This window comes from Sus scrofa, chromosome 18 (genome assembly GCF_054392235.1).
Source record: "Sus scrofa isolate SSC_HxYL_T2T_F1_AM1 chromosome 18, Sscrofa_HxYL_maternal_Yorkshire_Landrace_v2.0, whole genome shotgun sequence".
Taxonomy (NCBI): domain Eukaryota; kingdom Metazoa; phylum Chordata; class Mammalia; order Artiodactyla; family Suidae; genus Sus; species Sus scrofa.
Window position 1 is genome coordinate 59,323,965 of NC_139400.1, and position 20,790 is coordinate 59,344,754.

General features: G+C 55.2%; 2 protein-coding genes across 5 annotated transcripts in view; one reads left to right on the forward strand and one right to left on the reverse strand.

The window, feature by feature from the left end:
• The window catches only part of RAMP3 (receptor activity modifying protein 3), a 61,544-nt gene that overhangs the window by 40,230 nt on the left and 524 nt on the right, over positions 1-20,790 (reverse strand). The window contains exons 1-3 of one of the 4 annotated variants that reach the window (XM_085004828.1): positions 20,466-20,731; positions 19,920-20,003; positions 1,640-1,795 (exon numbers count right to left, since the gene is read on the reverse strand). The exons of 1 other annotated variant lie outside the window; for it this stretch is intronic. The gene's annotated coding sequence lies outside the window, so the exon portion shown is untranslated. Of the gene's footprint in view, positions 1-1,639; positions 1,796-19,919; positions 20,004-20,465; positions 20,732-20,790 lie in introns of those variants that run through there. 2 more of the 4 variants (XM_085004829.1, XM_085004830.1) reach the window with 2 other exon arrangements.
• On the forward strand, positions 13,864-15,753 carry WAP (whey acidic protein). The gene is given in 4 exon segments (NM_213841.2): positions 13,864-13,945; positions 14,581-14,721; positions 15,049-15,207; positions 15,737-15,753. Coding segments are annotated over 4 exon segments (399 nt in total).

Below are 20,790 nucleotides of genomic sequence, written 5' to 3' on the forward strand. Positions count from 1 at the left end.
CGCGGAGATGGTACAGTAGAGGTGGCACGAGTGGAGATGGAGGTGGAGTCGAGGAGGACCCAGATGGCCGCAGCTGGCTCAGAAAAGCCCAGCAGCCTCATCTGACTCCTCCTTGCAGCCCCATCACCTGAACAGGTGGGAAGACATGGTTATCAGACGCCATCTTCTCTAGCAGGCCTAGAGGGTCCTCTCCTCACTCCTGTCTGGCCGCAGGCCACCGGATGGAAAAAGAGCAGATATGTTGATTGAGGAGGGGCCTCTGCAGGCTCCTGGGACATGTGCCAGGTCCTCTGGGAAACCCAGGCACTGGATGGGCACAAGAGCCCCTAAGACAGGCACTTCCTGTGTGGCTCCTGGAGGGCCCAGGCTCCCTGGAGCAAGCCAAGCCCTCAGGAATGAGCCTGAGTGGTGTTGCTAGCCTGCCGGTGACCTGACAGTCAGTGCCACCCAGAGGGCAGCACGGAGTGGGGGCTGCTTTCCACCTATACAGCTGGACCCCAGAGTCTGAGACCCAGCGAGAAGGCAGCTACCCCTGCACCTGGGTCTTCTCACCTGTGACATTCGGAGGCTCAGTTCCACTTACATGTATGATACACCAAGGCAGCACCTGGCCCCTGATGTACTCCCCCAAAGATGTGGCCCCCAGGAGTCTGCTGACCGGGTGCCCCTACAGCTGTGTCCTGTCTCCCCACGTAGACCGTCCCGTCTCCCTTCCCAGTTCTCTGTATCAGCCTCTCCTGTGCCAATTACTGCATAGCTTCCCTCTCCTGACCAGCCCTGACTGACACAGTGTTATATTTATTCGGTCATTTCTCTTTCTTGTAATGGTTTTAAGAGTAAGTTCTCTCAACAGTAAAGTTCTCCTGTAGCTCAGCGGTTAACCCTCCACTGCAACAGCTTGGATCACCGCTGTGGTACAAGTTCAATCCCTGGCCTGGGAGCTTCCACATGTGGCCTGTGCAGCCAAAATAAATAAATAAATAAATAAATAATTAAATAAAGGCACTTCTAAGTGGAGGGCTTGTGAGCAAATGCGATCAGAGAAACGCGGGCCATCTCAGCCCCACGCATCTCGCCCAGGAGCCAGCAGGAGAGGAGCCGAGCCAGGCTCAGGGAGGGCCCTCTCTGGAGGTTTCCCTGCAAAGCCCTAGACCTTGGGAGACTTGACTGGAGAGGCCCGAGGAGCAGGGCAGGCGCATCGGTACTTGGCGCCCCCTAGCGGTGAAACATTGCGTCTCCATCCTCAGTGAAGCAGAGAAAGTGACACCCGCATTTGAAGTGGCAGCGATCTGTCTACACCGTAGGCAGGAAGGAGATCCTCTGACACTCTGGTTTCCCAGAGCCCCAGGGCTCAACCCTCTGTGTGTGGTTGTTGCTGCTGTTGTTGTTGCTGCTGCTGCTGTAGTAAAACACACATCATAAAATTTACCTTCCTATCCACTTGTCCGTGTAGCGTTCAGCGGCATTGAGCAAACTTGTATGTTGTGCAGCCATGACCACCATCCATCTCCAGAACTTTCACCTTCCCAAACCCTGCCCCCATGAAACACCAACTCCCCCTTGCCCCCTCCCACAGCCTCTGGCACCCATGAAGTGTCTCTATGAATCTGACCATTGGGGACCCCATAAGTGAACTCACGTCTGCCCTTTTGTGACCGGCTATGTCACTTAGCATCACCTCTTCCAGGCTCCTCGTTTTGCAGTGTCAGAAGTTCCCCTCCTTCCTGAGGCTGAACACTATTCCACTGTGTGACACACCACCTTCTGCTTAGCTCTACTTTGCCGTCCGCATCCTCTGTAAGTGAACAAAGCAAGCTTCCTTTCGTTTAATTCCATTTTTGTCAAACCTATCAGAAAATGTTTTGGGGAGGAGTTCCCGTCATGGCGCAGTGGTTAACAAATCCGACTAGGAACCATGAGGTTGCGGGTTTGATCCCTGCCCTTGCTCAGTGGGTTAAGGATCTGGTGTTGCCGTGAGCTGTGGTGTGAGTCACAGACGCGGCTCGGATCCCACGTCGCTGTGGCTCTGGCGTAGGCCGGTGGCTACAGCTCTGATTAGACCCCTAACCTGGGAACCTCCATATGCCATGGGAGTGGCTCAAGAAAACGCAAAAAGACAAAAAAAAAAAAAAAAAAAGTCTTGGAGTTCCCCCTGTGGTGCAGTGGGATCATATCTGGCATTAGTGTGGCTGTGGCTGTGGCAGTGCCTACAGCTCCGATTGGACCCCTAGTCTGGGAACCCCCACATGTCTCGGGTGTGGCCCTAAAAAAAGTTCTGGAGGGCCGCACTGCCCAAATTCCAGGGGAGGGCGGCGGTGATCCAGGCTAAGGCGGAAGTGGCAGAGGTGGGACCAGGAGCAAGAAAGCTGCCAAGCTCCCCTGCTTCCATGGCATATTTATCCCCCCTTGATGTTTCCTGGGGGGCAGGGAGGGGGCCATCTCCCCAAACCCCCCTTCTCAGGCTTGAGAGGTGTGTGCCTTCCCAGGACCTGAGGCAGCACATCCTCAGCCCAAACCCCCCCTGCTGGACCCTGGACCACGCCCTCTCTGAGTCCCCCTGGTCCCATGTCAGGACACCCGCAGGTCACAGGTCTCAGTCCTCACGGCTACAGCTCTTGCAGCCCCTCAGATGCGGCTGTGCTCCCCCCTCCTGGAGCAGAGGAGAGGCGTCCCCCTCACTGCCTGCCTCCCTCTCCTCCTCCCTTAAAGTCACCTCTTTTCCCACGTCCCGACTTTTCCACCATAAATGAGCTTCCCTTTTCCAGCCGGAACATGACAAATATTCCATGCGACTGCACATTAGTGATGGCAGGCCTGATCCTTCAACAGCAATAACCTAATCACTTGATCGGTGACCTGATTTGCATGAAGTCCCTCCATAGCACGCGGTGGAGCCTGGCTTGTCCGAGTATTCTGGCCTCATAGCCCAGCCCGCTCCCCAACACACCCCTGGGCCTGAGATGAAAGGGCTGCTGTCTGTCTCCTGCGGGACAAGTGCTCCTGGCACACGATATGCACACAAGGTGTATCTGCTGGATGGATGGATGGACGGATAGATGGACGGACAGTGGCCATGGACGGCCCACCCTCTCCAGCTGGCAGGTCACTCAGCCTGTCAAAACTTGTGAGCAAGAGTGACTTCACACCTGCATTTTGAGAAGCAGCTGGAGGAGGGGCCCTGGACCACAAGCTCTCAGGGAGACGGAGGAGGAAAAGGCAGTGAGGAGTGGGAGTGAGGCATTTAGGGATAACATCGGCAGGACTTGGCCAGAATCCCCCAGTGTTCTGCCCAGGCTCAGTGGGTGGAGGTGCAGGCTTAGCAGGAGAGGGCCTGGCCAGACCTCAGAGGAAAGACAGGGCTGGCTGGAGGTGGGCCGTGCAGAAACCCCAGCAAAGCGGAAGCTTGGTGCCTTCAGGACCTCATTGAGAGGCTGAGCGCTGGAGGTTAAGCCAGCGAAGCACCAAGAAGGGATGCCAGGGTTGAGAGGAAAACCAGGCGCACAGTGGGCACAAAGGGACCACACATCACAGGGGGGAGGAGGCTGAAGGCTGGGGACGCCCACAGAAGTCGCCACAACTTTGGCAGGAGCTGATTCAGAGGCAGCTCGTCTGCCCTCCCTGCCCTGAGCCTGGAAGGGGTTGCTGCTGAGGCACAGGCTGGATCCCTGGCCCAGTCCAGTGGGTTAAGTATCTGGCGTTGCCTCAGCTGTGGCATAGGTCACAGCCATGGCTTGGAGTCGATCCCTGGCCTGGGAACTCCCATATGCTGTGGGTGCAGCAAAAAAAAAAAAAAAGAATGTGTGTGTGTGTGTGTGTGTGTGTGTGTGTGTGTAACTAAGTCACTTTGCTACACAGCAGAAATTAACACAACATTGCAAAACAACTATACTTCAATAAAACTTTTTTTAAATTAAATTAAAATTAATTAGGAGTTCCCATTGTGGCTGAGCAGTAACAAACCCAACTAGTATCCAGGAGGACATGGGTTCGATCCTCGGCCGCACTCAGTGGGTTAAGGATCTGGAGTTGCTGTGGCTGTGGCATAGACCGGCAGCTGCAGCTCCCACTCAACCTCTAGCCTGGGAACTTCCATATGCTGTGGATGTGGCCCCAAAAAGACAAATTAAAATATAAAATAAAATATAAAGATAAAGAGTAACATCAGAAATACAGCAGAGAGGAGTTCCCATCCTGGTGCAGCGGAAACGAATCTGACTAGAAATCATGAGGTTGCGGGTTCGATCCCTGGCCTCGCTCAGCCCGTTAAGGATCTGGCATTGCGTGACCTGTGGTGTAGGTCACAGACAAGGCTTGGATCTGGCATTGATGTGGCTGTGGTGTAGGCCAGCAGCTGTAGCTCCGATTAGAACCCTCGCCTGGGAACCTCCATATGCCGCAGGTGCAGCCCTAAAAAGAAAAAGAAAAAGAAAAAAGAAAGAAAGAAAGAAATACGGCAGAGTGAAAAACTCCCTTTGTCTCTCCCCTTCAATCTACACCAGTAAAACATCCAATTCGACAAAGGTTCCTCCTAACACAGCAGGACAGAGAGAATGCCCGCGTCAGTACATCTGAAGGTGGGTGGTTTGGAACAGAGGAGGCAGAACCCAGGGAGCAGTGGGGTCGGTGCCTGCGGTGCTGGCCCTCTGACCAAGGCGGCTTCAGAGAAGCCAGGAGCAGCAGGGGAACCAGCACACAAGAGTCAGGCCTTCCAAGTGCACAGGTGCCCATGGCCACAGATGCCTGGGCAGCAGGGGCAGTGGAGCCTTCCAGCCACTGAGGCACCCACTACACCCGCCCCCCCACCGGCAGGGATGTAGCCGGTGAACCTTACAACAGAGGCACAGGAGAGATGCCTGTGGACCCGGGCGCCCCCTCCCATCGTCTCCCTCTCCAACAGTGGAGCCTGTGTCTCGGGGATCCCAGGCACAAGGGAAGAGCCCACCTGCCCAGGGATGACAGCAGCTCTGTCAGAAAAAAGGAAGCAATGACCCCAGAGGCACAAGAGTCAACAAAGAAGGCACAGAGCCACGCCTCTTACAGAAACTGCAGTGGAAACTGGAAAGGGCTGATTCTCAAGTATGACCAGAGGCAGCTCAGCTAAAAGAGAAACCAAACACTGTGTGACAGCGCCCCCTACCGGGGAATAAATGAAAGGACTCTAACTTTTTTGGGGGGGTGGGAATTGCACATTTTATTTACTATTTATTTGTTTGTTTATTTTTTGGCCACGTCTGCAGCATGAGGATGTTCCCAGAGCAGGGATTGAACCCGAGCCGCAACAGTGACAACACTGTAAAGGACTCTAGCTTCTAACCCATCTTTTGCGCGCGCGCATGTGTGTGTGTGTGTGTGTGTGCGCGTGCACATGTCTTTTTAGGGCCACACCCACCGCATATGGCAGTTCCCAGGCTAGGGGTCGAATTGGAGCTTCAGCTTCTGGCCTCCACCACAGCCACAGCAACACGGGATTTGAGTCGCATCTTCAACCTACATCGCAGCTCACTGCCATGCCCAATCCTTAACCCACTGAGCGAGGCCAGGGATCAAAACCTCATGGATACCAGTCAGGTTCGTTACCACTGCGCCACCATGGGAACCCCCATAAGCTGTCATTTAATATCAAATGCATCAGCAAAGAAAGAGTTCATCAAACAACATGAAGAACCACAGTAATACTACGCAGAAAGAAAATGACAACTCTCCCGAAACCAGATTAAAGTCATGAAACAATTGCATCTACCTGACAGAGAATTCAGAAGAGCTGCCATGAAGAAACTCAAGGAGATACAAGAAAACTCAGCCAGGCGGTTGAATGAGCTCAGGAATAAAACTGATGAACAGAAGGAATACTTTACCAAAGAGACTAAAACTCCAAAAAAGAGCCAAACAGAAATTCTGGAGCTGACGACCTCAGTAAATAAGATGAAGGATGGATTAGCCCTGGAAATAGAGCAGAGCCTGGAAGAGAGAATCAGTGAGCTCAGAGACAGGAGTCCGGCAATGATACAAGCAAAAGAGGAAGAGAAGTAAGATTTTTTTTTTGTCTTTTTAGGGCCGCACCTGCGGCATATGGAGGTTCCCAGGCTAGGGGTCAAATCGGAGCTGTAGCTGCCGGCCTCCACCACAGCCACAGCAACAAGGGATCCTTAACCTACTGAGCAGGGCCAGGGATCAAACCCACGTCCTCATGGATACTAGTCGGGTTCGTTACCACGGGGCCACGAGGCGAACTCCTGGACTCTCCTCGCTCTTGGCCTCAGTCCCTTCACCGAGCAGGACGGGCCTGGGTCTCTATCATGTGTCACTGTCTGACAGCACTGCCCCACGTGACCCCTGGGACCATCCACACCTTAAGTCCGCAGTCAGCCCCCAGGCCCCTGCCCGTGAGATGCCCGCCAGGGTATACCTGGGGCTAGAGGGCCACATCTCATTCACCACTGTCCCTGGCCAGCCAGCCTGGACGAAGGGTGGATAAATGAGGACGCTGCATAAGAGTGACACCCTGAGGGCCCAGCCAGCCAAGCCTTCCTCCACCGTCCTGCCCACAGCCCCTGGAGCCTACCCTTTGCCCTGGAGGTCCTACCAACCCAGCAGACCCCACCCCCCAACCGACCAGGAGCCTAGGGGGCCATGGCGCTGCTGGGACAAGAGGAGAAGGGTAATGAGCCCCTGTGAAACTGGTGCTCCAGGTGGTCACAGCTGGGCCTCGGTTCCCGTCCATCCTGGCACACCAGAGCCGGGGGAGGGACAAGGCCTGCAGGTCTGGGAAGAGGACAGGTGGAGGCCCGGTGGGGCCAGTAAACACCCCCAGGGCCCAAGAACACTGCGTCCCTGCTCCAGGGCTGGTGAGCTCAAGGAACATCATTCCTGGAAATTTCTAGCCCTCGGGGCCGAGCACCTGCCCCAAGGCCTGGCCCACCAACACCTCTCCCTGCCCAGCCCCGCCAGACCTGCACCCCCTCCTGGCCAGGCCTTCGGGCCCCAGGCAGTTGGGGCGGGCCCCCAGCCCCCTCCAGGTGAGAAGCGCAGTCCCATGGCTGCTGCATGAAGGGTTCCCTTGGAAGCTGAGGAAACGGGTTAACGGTGGTGGCCTGCCAGGTAAGTGACCTGGTTCCCCACCACTGATGACATGCTTTCCAGAAGTCTTGCGGGCATGAGAGAACTCGGAGTCTCTGTGACTGCACCACACCTGCAGCACAGCCCCAGTGACACAAGATTGTGTAGGGGCGTTGGGGACAGTCAATATATCTACAGAAGGATGTGGTATATACAGAGGTGCCTGCAGAGGAAAAACCAGGTGAAGCTGAACCAAGACGTGCCCAAAGAAGCCCCCAGTCATGTGTGATTTGTTTTCTTCTTTGAGCTTTTCTGAATTGTTCAAGTTTTCCACAAGATGTACTTGTGGGTTTTGTAATGTAAAAATTTTGAGGAGTTCCCACTGTGGCTCAGCAGGTTATGAACCCAACACAGGATCCAGGAGGATGTGGATTCACTCCCTGTTCTTGCTCAGTGGGTTATGGAGCCAACATCGCCATGAGCTGTGGTGTAGGCTGCAGGCACGGTTCGATCCCACGTTGCTGTGGCTGCGGCATAGGCAGGCAACTGCAGCTCTGATTGGACCCCTAGCCTGGGAACCTCCATATGCCGTGGGTGCGGCCCTAAATAAATAAATAACAGAACACAGTTGGGTTGTTGGTATTTAAAAAAAAGAAAGAAATCTGTAGAGAGCTTTCATTCATGTGTCACTTCATGTAATCCACATGCCTACCGATCGTGAGAGATGCTGCTGCTGCCTCCGCTTCATAAACGGGAAACTGAGGAGGGCACGTGTCCAGGGAACAACCTGAGGTCACACAGCAATAAGACTACGGCCTGAGTCCCAGGAACAGCCCTCTTCCATGAAGGGCTTACCCAGGGGCCTTAAATCCTGAGACTTCAAATCTTAGGCAAGACTTCAATGTTAGCCAATGCATTTGTATTGATCAAAAAATACATTCTGGGGGTTCCCACCATGGCACAATGGGATAGGTGAAATCTGCAGCATCGGGAGGCAGGTTCGATCCCCACCCGGCCTGGTACAGTGGGTTAAAGGATCCAGTGTTGCCAAAGCTGCCACGTAGCTTGCAACTACAACGTGGATCTGATCCCTGGCCTGGGAGCTCCACAGGCCAAGGGTCGGCCAAAAAAGAAAAAGCAAATCTGAGGTGTCCCCTCAGCGGGTTAAGGATCCAGCATTGTCACTGCCGTGGCTCTGGTTACTGCTGTGGCCCAGGTTCAATGCTTGACCCAGGAATTTCTGCATGTTCAGGCATGGCCACACCACCCCGAGAGTCCCAGCTGTGACCGTGAGGATAAGAAAACGCCAAGGACAGGAATCTCTGCTAATGTGCCGAGCACCGGGCACCGAACCCTCACAACAACCTGGTCCCAGAGGTATCATCACCACCTCTGGCACCGATGAGGAAGCAGTAAACAGACACTCACAGAGCTAGCAGTGCCTGGACACCCCAGGCGTGGACTCGAACCTGACTCTGAGCCTCGTCATAGAAAAGGCATTCACACCATGCCTCATGCTTATTGGACTTCACCTCCCTGGGTAAAGGAGGGAAGTTTTAGGGGAGGGGGCTAGTGATAGGATCATGCCAGTGGGTGGAAGCTCAGCTGGCCAGAAAGGGGCCCCTGGTGCAGCCCCCTCCTGCTCCCACCTGTCCACAAAGTTCCCGAAGAATAAGGGAGCTGTCCCAGACACTGGGACACCTGATCAGTGAGACAGAAGGGAGCCCTGACCGCAGGGGACTTACACTCAGGAAAAACAGACAATAAACAGGAAAATCAATGAATGATCAAGGTCCTCCAGAGTCAAACAGGTGTGGTAAGGCAGCCGTCAGCGGCCCGGGTACCAAGAGAGCCTTGGCAGGGCAGAGCCGGGGAGAGAGGCGACAGCGAGCGGGAGGGCTTCCAGAGGACCAATGGGGGAGGCTTTGCAGGTGCCAGGCTTCCTGCTCTGGGCAGGGGTGGGGGTGCTGTTCCCCAACAGAAGAGATTCTGGGCACCCAGGAACCAGTGCCCAGGCTGTGCCCATCCCGGAAAAGACGGTCACTCTTGGGAGGGGAGAAACCAGGGCAGTGAGGCCGAGGGGCAAGTGTAGATGTGACCCCAAAATGGGCAGAGCAGGAGGAGCAGCGGCGGCGGAGGGACCACTGGGCAGGGCCAGGGGAGGAGTCAGGACCGAGGAGGGAACGGAAAGGAGGTGAGGCGGGTTGAGGGGCACCTTTCCATGGAGGCCAGACTGTGCAGAGGGGGAGACCATGGCAGCCCAAAGCGGAGGGAAGAGGACTCAGAAAGAGGCCCGCTCTTTTAATTTTTTGTTGTTGTTGTCTTTTTAGGGCCACACCCGTCTCCAGGCCAGGCGTCGAATCAGAGCTGCAGCCGTTAGCCTACGCCACAGCCACGCCAGATCCAAGCCATGACTGGGACCTACGCAACAGCTCACGGCAACGCCAGATCTTTAACCCACTGAGCGAGGCCAGGGATCAAACCTGTGTCCTCATGGATGCTAGGCAGATTCATTTCCACTGAGCCACCATGCGAACTCTGAAAGAGGCCTTCTAGCACACAAAGTTCATTTGTCTTGCCCAGAAAGAAGATGCAACGGACTCCCAAACCCCTAGAATTCCATATGTATGAAAGTGTCCCCAAGCTCTCTAACTTCATACTCAACAGAACATTTTTTTTCTCTTTTTACAGCCATACCTGCACACATGGAAGGCCCCGTGCTAAGGGTCAAATCGGAGCTGCAGCTGCAGCTGCCGCCTCCGCCAGAGCACTCGGCAACATCAGATCCTTAACCCGCTGAGCAAGGCCAGGCGTCAAACCCACATCCTCATGGAGATGAGTCAGGTTCTTAACCCACTGAGCCACAATGGGAACTCCTCGACAGGACACTCGATACGATGTGGAGCCTTGCGAGGGCGGGGCAAGGCATGTGACATGTGTGTCCACCCTTCCTGGCCACCCCAAGTGCACCCGGCATTCGTGATGTCCCATGTGACCCCAACTGGAGAGGAACGGACATCCTGGGTCCCTAGGAGACTTCAGACACAGGGAGGAGGCAGGGGCGTCTAAGAACCCCAAGGGACCCAGAACGCCCCTCCCCCTTCCAATGAGGCTTCTTCCTGTAGGACCAGCCAGTTACACAGAAAATGAGGACAAAGAGAAAGGGACAGACAGAAAGAGCCCTCCGCTCCTTCTCTTTCAGCCTTGCAGACTCCGGGCCGGCTGGGTGGAGTGCAGACAGACTGTGCAGGTAGGCAGCGAAACCAGGAATACCCTCAGCAGCACTACTCAGCAACAGCCCGAGCAGCCGTCGGTACAGGAAGGGCGAACAAGACGTGGTCCAGCCGCTCGGCCGAGCAGTGTCCGGCCATAAACAGAAAGGAAGCGCTGAGCACGCTCCCCTGGGACGCCCCCTGAGGACTCGATGCTCACTGAGGGCCAGACACAAAAGGACGCACAGGCCACGGTTCCGTCTACATGCAAAGTCCAAGACGGGCAAACCCACAGAGACAGGAAGCAGACTGGAGGTTGCCAGGCGCTGGGAGGCGGCGAGCAGTCACTGCTAACAGACACAGGGCTTCCTGGGAGAGGAATGAAATGCTCTAAAATTAAAGAGTTAGTTGCAGGGAGTTCCGGTCATGGCTCAGCAGAAATGAACCTGACTAGTATCCTCAGGGATGCGGATTCGACCCCTGGCCTCCCTCAGTGGGTTAAGGATCCAGCATTGCCGTGAGCCGTGGTGTAGGTCGCAGGCATGGTTCAGATCCCACATTGCTATAGCTGTGGTGTAGGCCGGCAAATGCAGCTCCAACTGGACCCCTAGCCTGGGAACCTCTACATGCTGAGAAAAGACAAATAAGGAGTTCCCATTGTGGTGTGGTGGAAACAAATCTGACTAGGAACCATGAGGTTGTGGGTTCGATCCCTGGCCTCGCTCAGTGGGTTAAGGATCCAGTGTTGTTGTGAGCAATGGAGTAGGTTGCAGGCGCAGCTTGGATCCTGCATTGCTGGGGCTGTGGTGTCGGCTGGCAGCTGTAGCACCGAATCAACCTCTAGTCTGGGAATGTCTATATGTCGTGGGCACAGCCCTAAAAAGCAAAAAAAAAAAAAAAAAAAAGACAAAGAGTTAGTTGCACAGTTCTGCAAACTAAAAACCACTGACTTGTACACCAGTGAACTTTATGACATGGAAATCATATCTCAGTAAAAAAGAAAAATAAGATAAAATCAAGAATGCAAATTTTACCCTCTTCAACATAGAAACACACCTAGAAGTGTGCGGCCGTGAATGAAAACCAGACCTTCAGGCAGTGTCTGGCCTCACCCTTCGGGCACAGGCAGGACCATGGAGGGTTAAAGGGGTTTTGTTGACGGGAGAGGCCCGTCTGACAAAAGTCAATCAGTTCATTGTATCAGGAAAAATAAAAGTGCTTCCGAGGACACAGACTCCTCAGAACAAGAATGCGTCTGAAAATAAAAGGAAAAGAGGTGAAGAGAAAGCTGCTGGGTGAGTTTTGTGCAGAATGAAATACACGTGCCTGTCCCAGCCAGGGATGTGAAGTGGGTGATTTCGGTGATTCTGCATAAGAGTTAAATGCTCCTGAGTTTGCATTTCAAGCGGCATTGCACAACATAAAGACAAACGGTAATAATAGAAACATTTAATTTTTTTTTTTTTTCATTTTTGGCCACCCTGCAGCAATGTGGAGGTTCCCAGGCTAGGGGTCTAGTTAGAGCTGCAGCTGCCGGCCTACACCACAACCAGAGCAACACAAGATCCAAGCTGCGTCTGTGACCTACACCACAGTGCTTGGCAATACCGGATCCTTAACCCACTGAGTGCGGCCAGGGATCGAACCCGCATCCACATGGTTATAGTTAGTTGGATTCGTTTCCACTGCACCACAAGGGTAACTCTAACACATTTTTTTTTTTAAACACCGTTTTTAAAAACAAAAGAGAGACCTGGAAAAGAGGAAAACCTTTGTATTTAGTCTATTTGCCCACTTTTTTCCCACTTGTTGAACAAAGAACCCCACAAAGTACATCGCCAGCCCTCTGTCAGCGAGGAAGGGACCAGGCTCTGTGACCCTGTGACTGCAGGCCCCAGAGGCCAAGGGCTGTGACCGTGGGAGCCAGAGACTGGAGACTCAGAATGAGGCCACAGCCCAGTGGTCTGAGTTCCTGGTGTGGTCAAGCCAGGCCTTGGACCTTGCATCTGAGTAGGGGGGACCCTGAGACCTCCCGGCCATGGTGTAAGGGAAGCGCAGAGAATAGGGAGAGAAAGGCCAGCTGGGCCAGACAGAGAGTGATGATGGCCTGGCCGCCCCTCGCTTCTCCACCCTCAGTGTCTGGCGTAGGTACCGCCTCTTTTCCAGGCTGCAGGACGGGAAACAACCAAAGGCGTGGCATTGTGCCAACTACCAGCACGGAAAGGCACCAAGAGAAAGCAAGTCACCCTTGGCCAGGACCTCCAGACCCCAATCCCCGAAGGCCAGCCCTGGAGGGGTCTGGGCTGAGGCCCTAGAATGATGCTGAGGGGTTTTCTGGGCCCAGACGGTGCTGCGTGGGGTCCAGGGCAGGGAGAGCCAGGGGCGTTGGAGCCACCTATCTGAATGCAAGTGTGTTCTGGGCTAGAACATCTGGAAAGGTCTGTAGCACAAGCTGAGGGCCCGATGGGAAGAAGTGAGGGGCTCTGTGTCCAAGGCCTCGAGGCCGCAGGCCCAGCAGAGGGGTGCGGCCTGGACCAGAGCGGGGTACTGACTATCGGCACATGTGGTCGCCCTGGGGCCACCTTCCCTGTCCATGCCCTCAGGGCACAAGGATCAAGGAAGTCTCCCCAGAGAAGAAGGGGCAGAGTCTGAGCATTCATCCTGCCCCCCACCCCTGCAGCCTCCCAGGGCACAAGCGGGGTCCTTCTGGGAAGAGGCCCTCCCAGTGCCCACACTGCACGGAAACAGCCCCGACACTGAACCTGCCTGCCCCTCCCCTTCTCAGACAACTGACATTCTCTGCACAGAGCACACAGCTCATAAACTCAAGATGGCCATTCTTGCTGCAGGTTCGGGGCGGGGGGCAGAGGGGAGAAAACCACTGCAGGAGAAATAAAATGCCCTCCACAGTAACCCCTGCTCCACCTCCTCTGCTACCTGTGGGCCATGTTCTGAACTGGACATGTCACTCCCTGTCCCTGAAGGGCCCTCCATGACCACAGAAAAGGTTGGCTATCGTGGAACTTGTTTCTTCCTTTGTCTGCCCTAATTTTCTTAATTCTCATCATCAGCATACATTACTTTCAAATGTATGCTTATTGTGGGAAAAAAGTCCACCTTAATAGGAATTCTTTTATTTTTTCCTTTAAAAATCTGGCCCAGGGTGCTCCTGTTGTGGCTCAGCGAAAATGAATCCAACTAATATCCATGAGGATGCAGGTTCAATCCCTGGCCCTGCTCAGTGAGTTAAGGATCTGGCATTGCTGTGAGCTGAGGAGTAGATGGCAGATGCAGCTCGGATCCTGTGTTGCTGTGGCTGTGGCTGTGGCACAGGCCAGCAGCTCTAGCTCCAATTCAACCCCTAGCCCTAGCCTGAGAACTGCAGATGCAGCCCTAAAAAAGCAGGAAAAAAAAAAAAAAGTGGCCCAAGGCAGCAACTACCCCATCTGGGGTCTATCCAAGCCGGAAGCCCCTAGGCCCTGCTGGGGCAGCGCCAGCCACCCGCCCTCCCTCTAGGTTCCTGTACCCGCTGCCTCCTTTAAAAATGCCCCAGGGCCACCAGCCACCATCTGCCACCTGCCTGCCAGCCACCACCATGCGCTTTCTTACCAGTCTGGCCCTGGCCCTGATCGCCCTGGAGGCTGCCCTCGCACTGGCCCCAGCCCTCAACCTGCCAGGTAGGCCCAGGAGGGTCGTCCCGACCTTCCCCCTCTCCAGGTGTGCCCCAAAACACTATCCAGACCTCACAGTCTGGCGACCAGGACAAGAGGAGCAGAATCGGGAAGGCACATCCCCAGGGTCAGTAACAACCTAAGCATGGGATGGGAGCTCCCATGGTGGCACAGCAAGTTAAGGATCTGGCATTGTCTCTGCAGCAGCTCGGGTCCTTGCTGAAGCACAGGTTCCATCCCTGGCCTAAGGACTTCCATTTGCAGCGTGTGTGGGGTGGGGGAAAAAAAAGTGGGGTGCTGCCCAGAGACTCCCACATGCTGGGGAACAAAGCTACAGGGCTGAGGCCACTGTCCCTGGAAAAGAAGTGACCAGACAGTGAAGTGGATGTGGGGGGCACCTGTCCTGTCCTCAGGGTCTTAACTCCACCTCCTGCAGTGGGCCTGTGGCCTTGTTCCCGAATTCTCACAGCTGACTCACACTTCTGTCAGCGGTCACATTTCTGGCATTTTTCCTTCCTGGAAGCAGGGTGTTGGGGTGCCGAGGAGCAGGCTCCCCACGCTTCTTGTCCTTGCCCCACCCTGCTCTTCCCTAAGGAGCCCCATCCCACCGCCCCCCACCCACCTGCCCACCCTGTGTGCAGGGCTGGCCACGTGCCCAGAGCTCAGCTCCTCCTCCGAGGACCCCTGCGTAATCTCCTGCGTCAACGATGAGAGCTGTCCCCAAGGCACCAAGTGCTGCGCCAGGAGCCCCTGCAGCCGATCCTGCACGGTCCCCCTCCTGGGTAATGCCACCCATCCCTGTGCCCCAGCAGAGCCCTGCTGGAGGGAGGGCTTTGCCAAGTGTCCGCCTAGAGTCTGCACTCCGCACCCCTCTCTCAGAGAACCCCCGGCAGCCCCACGCACTCGGCCTGGCCCTGACACGGGCCCACGGCTGGACCCAGTCGAGGCTCCCCCACTTCTTCCAATGTCATGCAGGCTGCAGTCTCCCTCCCGGCCCTGAAGGCCCCAAACCACTAAGGGGGTGGGGGTGGGGGGCCCACGGAAGACCCACAGCAGGGCAGGCCCAGCAAGCCAGCAGGTGAGGAAGGCCTCTCCCATCTCTCTCCCAGTGCCTGTCCCCAAGGCCGGCCGCTGCCCCTGGGTGCCGGCCCCGCTGGCCCCTGAGCTCTGCTTGGAGAAAAATGAGTGCTCCAGGGACGACCAGTGTAGGGGCAACAAGAAGTGCTGCTTCAGCTCGTGTGCCATGAGGTGTCTGGACCCTGACACAGGTAAGTTCCCAAGACCCCACTCCTGGGACACCGTTCTGGGCCACCGCCCTGGGAATGGTGGACTTGGCTTCTCCCTTGGCCTCCCCTGAACTTGGTGGCCTCCACAGGGCCCCAAAGGCCATGATATTCAACAGAGGGTGGGGGCTTAAGGGACAGCGTGACCCAGGCTGCACCAGCCACAGACTTCTGCAGGCCCCTGATGTGGTCACTGGGATACAGAGGGTCTCCGTCTAGCAGAGGGGGCTCAGAGGAGCCCTGACTTCCGGGTGGGACTTCCAGCCAGGCCCGCCTGCCACGCTTGTGCCTTTGCCACTCAATCTGGGGAGGAGACCTGGGCTAGGAGCCCAGAGATGCGGTTCCTGGATAACCAGTCCCTGCCACCCTTGACCTTGCCGGCCCACCTACGGCAATGATGAGGGCCCAGGAGGGATGGGTGTGGACGGCTCGCTGGCTTGCCCACACAGTCCCTCCCTCCCCGCCCCCACATGGCTGGGCTCCACCTCCTCTGAGGCCTCCGTGTCCCCTACAGAGGCCCCTCTTCAGTGAGGGACATCCCTGGGAGCCCCCGGCTGCCAGGAGTGACCAGCCCGAGTCCACTCAGCAAGAACCTTCTCTCTCGGATCCAGAGACCACACGATGCCTCCTATCTGCTGCTAATAAAAACCTACTCGGCTTCATGTCTCTCCGCCCTCTGTCTGTCTGTCCCTGGAACCTGCCAGAGGGCACGAGACACACAGGCCTTGCCTCTGAGAGCTCCCCAGCAAGCCTGGAAGCCCCTGGAAACCGGCAGTCCCAGCTGAGGTGTAGTGAGACCAGGCAGGATGTAGGTAGACAGGACGGGTCCTGGGTGAGCCAGAGGAAAGGCCACCACCTCTTCTCTCCCAGGGTCTGGGGGAGCTATGGGCCCCAGGTGGGCACAGGCTTGACCTGGGGTCAGTCCTGTCTGGGCCATCAGCCAGCACTTAAGGTCAAGGGGGCCACCCACATCATCACACTGGCTGAGATGAAGGTGGGACATGGGGACGTGTCTCACCTCCCTCCATCCCTGCCCTGGGGAGAAGACCCTTCCCAGAGCTTGGAAGGTAGGGTGACAGGGCCAGTCATGGGAAGCCCAGGCCCATGGCACATGAGGTCACTCCTCCCTGGCTTTGGTGCCCACGAGGCCTGGCCCCCATTATACGGAGTCAGTGAAGAGGAAAAAAGCATTCTCGACTGCCTATTAGCCCCTGTGTACCAGCCCTCCCCAGGCTACTGGCTTTGGGCGTACACAAGGTCCCCCACAAAAGAGAGCCTGCTGTGTTGCCATATGCAGGAGAAGAGAGGAGCCCTCCTAAATGAAAGTGGCCCTAGAACTGCTGGAGAAGGGGAGCGGTGGGGCCCAGGGCCATCTCAGAAGGCACCAGGCACTGAGAGTGGGCAACTGCTTGAGACCCTGGGCCTCTGTGTCTCCTCCACCTTCCTGTCCAGATTCACTCGATAATTGGCCACATTTCAGTCTCTATCATGTGCCAGTTGATGAGCGGGAATTGGAGAGACAGGATGAATTGTCCCAAATGAAAAGGGCTTCAACCAATGGCTGAATTCTGTTTCTGAACCACTAAAGGAATCAGAATTCCTTGGAGAAACAGCCAAGCTGAAGAACTATCAAGCTAGTGTGGGCATCTTGCATCATAAAGCATGGAGCCAGCCTGAGTCCCCACCAGCCAAACTTGGCACCACCAGGGTATCCATGGTAAAGCATGACATTGGAGCAAAGGGAAAGCTCTTCTTCACAGAAGATGCTAGTTAACACATGGAGAAGGAACGACTGAGTTAGAAAAGCCACCATTTTGCAACACCCAAAATAATCGTTAATCTGAGCAAGAATCATTAGAAGGCGAAAACCCAGGTGCAGAGATTGCCCAGGATTCACAAAGGGGGAAGCTGCTTCCACAACAGGCAGTGAGGAGAGGGAGGAGGAGGAAAACAGAGACTAGGGGGAGAACAGCTGAAGAAATTCGAGTGTGGACTAGACACTAGATGACCTGAGTGAATCGATGTGAATCTTCTCGGTGGAATAACGACGTGGTGGTCACGTGGTGAACATACACTGCTGAATTACTGAGAGTTCACGATGTCTGCAACTCACTTTCACAGGATATATCGCACTAACCAATACACACACAGGCTTACATCTATCTATGGAATGCCTACCGACATGTGCGCGTGCGCGCGCACACACACACACACACACACACACACACACACACACACACACACACGTGTGCCGTGGGGAGGAGAGAGGGAGAAAACAAAGGCACGAGAGCAACTGCTACCGGCTGAAGCCAAGTAAAGGGGAGAGGATGGTCACTGTGCTGTGCTCTGAGCTTTTCGGAAAGGTGGCCGATTTTCACAATAAAAAGGGAAAGAAGGTCAATGTCCATGAGCCGACCTTCCAGGCCTAGAGAGTGCTGGGTCACCCGATGGGAGGCCTGTGCAGGCTGCCATGTTTGGAAGGTCCTGAAGTGGGTAACGCGTGGCTGGGAACCCAGCACCAGAGAGGAGGCGCTGCTCGAGGACACACAGGAGGGAGGCCTGGATGCCCAGCAGGCAAAAGGGCACTCCAGGGGGCGAGGAAGTTGGGTCTGCAGGTCTGGAGGGAGCCCCAGCCAACCAACACGCAAAGGGACTCTGGACTTTGGTCAAGGACACACAGAGCTACCACACCTCCAGGAAGCCCCAAGGCTGGAAGAGAGAAGGCACCCCTTCCCCCACCCCCACCTGTGCTGGACAGGTGCCGGTAGAGCTTCTGGGGAGACAGGTGAGTCTGAGATGGAGCTGAACCCCTGGACGGGGCTGTCACTCATGCTGGGGCCCAGGCCCAGGAAAGACCCCTGGCTGGCCCTAATCCCAGCCTGGGCAGCTGGAACCACCCAGCCCACCCTGCCCTGAGCTCATAATGAATGGTGTGGAAGATGCAGCAGCCCTGCTCACTCCCATGCTGGGGATTCTTCTCCTGCAGAGAACACCCATCCCGGCATCAACCACATGCCAGCTTCTCTACTGTGATGCTCTTAACATCTACCCTACATGCATATCCTGGACGCCTCAATGACACGCCCGTCCCACCCTGCTCGGCTTCCCGCCTCAGGTGTGCAAATCAACCAACCCAGAGACCACACCCCCACCACCTCCTCTATGGGGTCTTATACTCCAGGTCACTGTCCTACCACAGGGCCAGGGACAGACAACTAGGGGCAGCCCCTACCCCCCCGAGCCCTCTGCCATTACTCACACTAGCCAGTCCTAAGCCTGCTCATCCTGACTCTCCCACTCCTTCCACGGAAACCACAGTAAAGGCTCCTGCCCGCCAACCCCACCCCTCCTGGCTGACCCTGTGCTTCCCCCGGTGGCCCTTCATGAGGGAGGTGCCTCTTTCTCGTGGGAACTGTTAGTAATAAACCATCCTCACTGGCAGTCATCTTAGAGTTTCCATTAACACACTCTTTCAAAACAGTCACTTTCAGGGGCGGGAGATCCAGGGGCTGTGAGGGGATTCGCTCTCCACTCCACCACCTCTTGAGGCTTTTGCTCCCAGCAGCCCACCCCAGAGCTCTCAGCACCCTACGAGGCTGACCCCTTGGCCTCACCACAGCTCCATCACTCCTGCAATGCCCAGAAAGGGCCCTTCCTGCAGCACAGGTACTCAGTGCCAACCGCCTTCAGAGTAGGAGCGCAGGTGGAAGCCAGGAGCGGCTGTAAGGAAGGTCCCGGGGCGCAGCACCACTCTGGGCCTCGGTTTCCCCATCTGTCAGCAAGCGTGTTGGACGAGAAGGCTTCTGAGGTATCCTAGCTCTCTTTTCCAACCCCTCTGGGAGGGAGACCGCAGCCCTGGGCAGCCCGATGTCCTGCCAGGTGGAGCCACAGCTTGTTCCTCATTAGGGACCTTGCTGTCTAAGGAAGGCATTTGGCTCAGATTCCCCACCTCAGGCCAGTCCATCCCTCAAAGTCACCAAGAAGCCAGTCCTAAGGGGAGGAGGAGGTAGTGCTAGAATCAGGAAGGAAATAAGAATGAGCAAAATATCTGCTTCTTCCATGCCCTCCTCCACACTAAATTCCATTTCATCGCCTCTGATGGCAGCACAGTCCCACCCTCAATGCACAGGAACTTATTTTGAAGATGTCTTTAAAAGTCAGATCCTCTCCCCCAATCCACAACCTGAATAACTACCTCTCTCTATCCCCTCCCCAAAAAAGGCCAGAAACTTCTCTCCAAAGAAGATAACAGAGGGCATCTGGAATGGACTGCCTCAGCCCTCTGCAAGAGCAGGGTTACCTTGCAAAAATCCAATGACTGTGGCAGTTCTAAATGTAGGGAGGGAGGGAGGGGGAACAAACATCTCACATACAACTTCTGGACGCCTCGTAAACGTGAGACACTAACGAGCTAGAGGTTCACAGAGTAGCCTTCGAAATCAGGAAATGACTTCTAAAATACCCAGCCAGGGGGTCCCTGTGGCCTAGCAGTTAAAGACTCGGCATTGTCCCTGCTGAGCCTCAGGTCACCACTGTGGTTCAGGTTCCATCCCTGGCCCAGGAACTTTCCTATGCTGTGAGAGAGGCCAAAAAATAAAAATTAAAAAAAAAGTGATAAAATATGCAGGCAAACTATCAATCAGGCAGGAGGATATAATAAAGACATTCTAAACCTGCAAAAGGCCTTTAAAACTTACCTCCTTGGCATCCTCTCTCACAGAGGTACTGGAAAATGTGCTCTACCCAAACAAGGGGATAAACCAAGAAATACGATAAAAGACCTAGGAAATGAGAGAGAAGCAAAAGGAACACTTAGGACGTGGTAAAGGGAGACTCCCAGGATGACACCTGCCCTGAGAACATAGTGGTGATAATACGCCCTGGAGGTCAGAAGGCTCAGGAAGAAACTTCCTCAGTTAAGATTAAATGTATGACGTATGTGAAGTGTTGGAACATCTCGAGAGACTTAGACAACTGGAGACGGATCTTGGGGAGAATTTGCAATAAATACGTGGAATCTTAAACCGCAACAAGACAATTCTTTATATCAAGGAAATAAAAACTTCTGCAGGAAGAAAAATTAATTGAGTCTCTTTACAGACCTCTTGTTTGGCTTTCCCCGCACTTTCATTCTTTTATAAAATTAAAAGTCAATACTCAAAAATCAGTACATTGCACTTAAAATTCCAGAGTCCTAGGTTCTTTTCTGGAAAAACTGCAAGACCTAAGCAAATCGTGCCTACCTTTCGGCACACCTATACCGAGCGGCCGCCCACCGGGTCAGAGCCCAGCCCACCCCTGGGCAGTTTGCAGACGGCGCTTCTCAATCAACTGGGAGAGGCGCGCGGGGCAGGCAGGAGAGGCGGGGGAGGCGGGGTGAGGACAACCGACGACTGAGGGTCGCCTCCTGCACTCCGAATGGGGGCTGGGGACTGACTGGCGGGCGCCCCAGCCTCCTAGCCTTTATTTCCGAGCCTTTTACTCTTTCCCCGCCCATTCTCCCGACACCGTTCCACGACGGTCCGTCACTTCCCTTCCCATTAGCCAGTTTGCGCCCTCAGCAAAGAT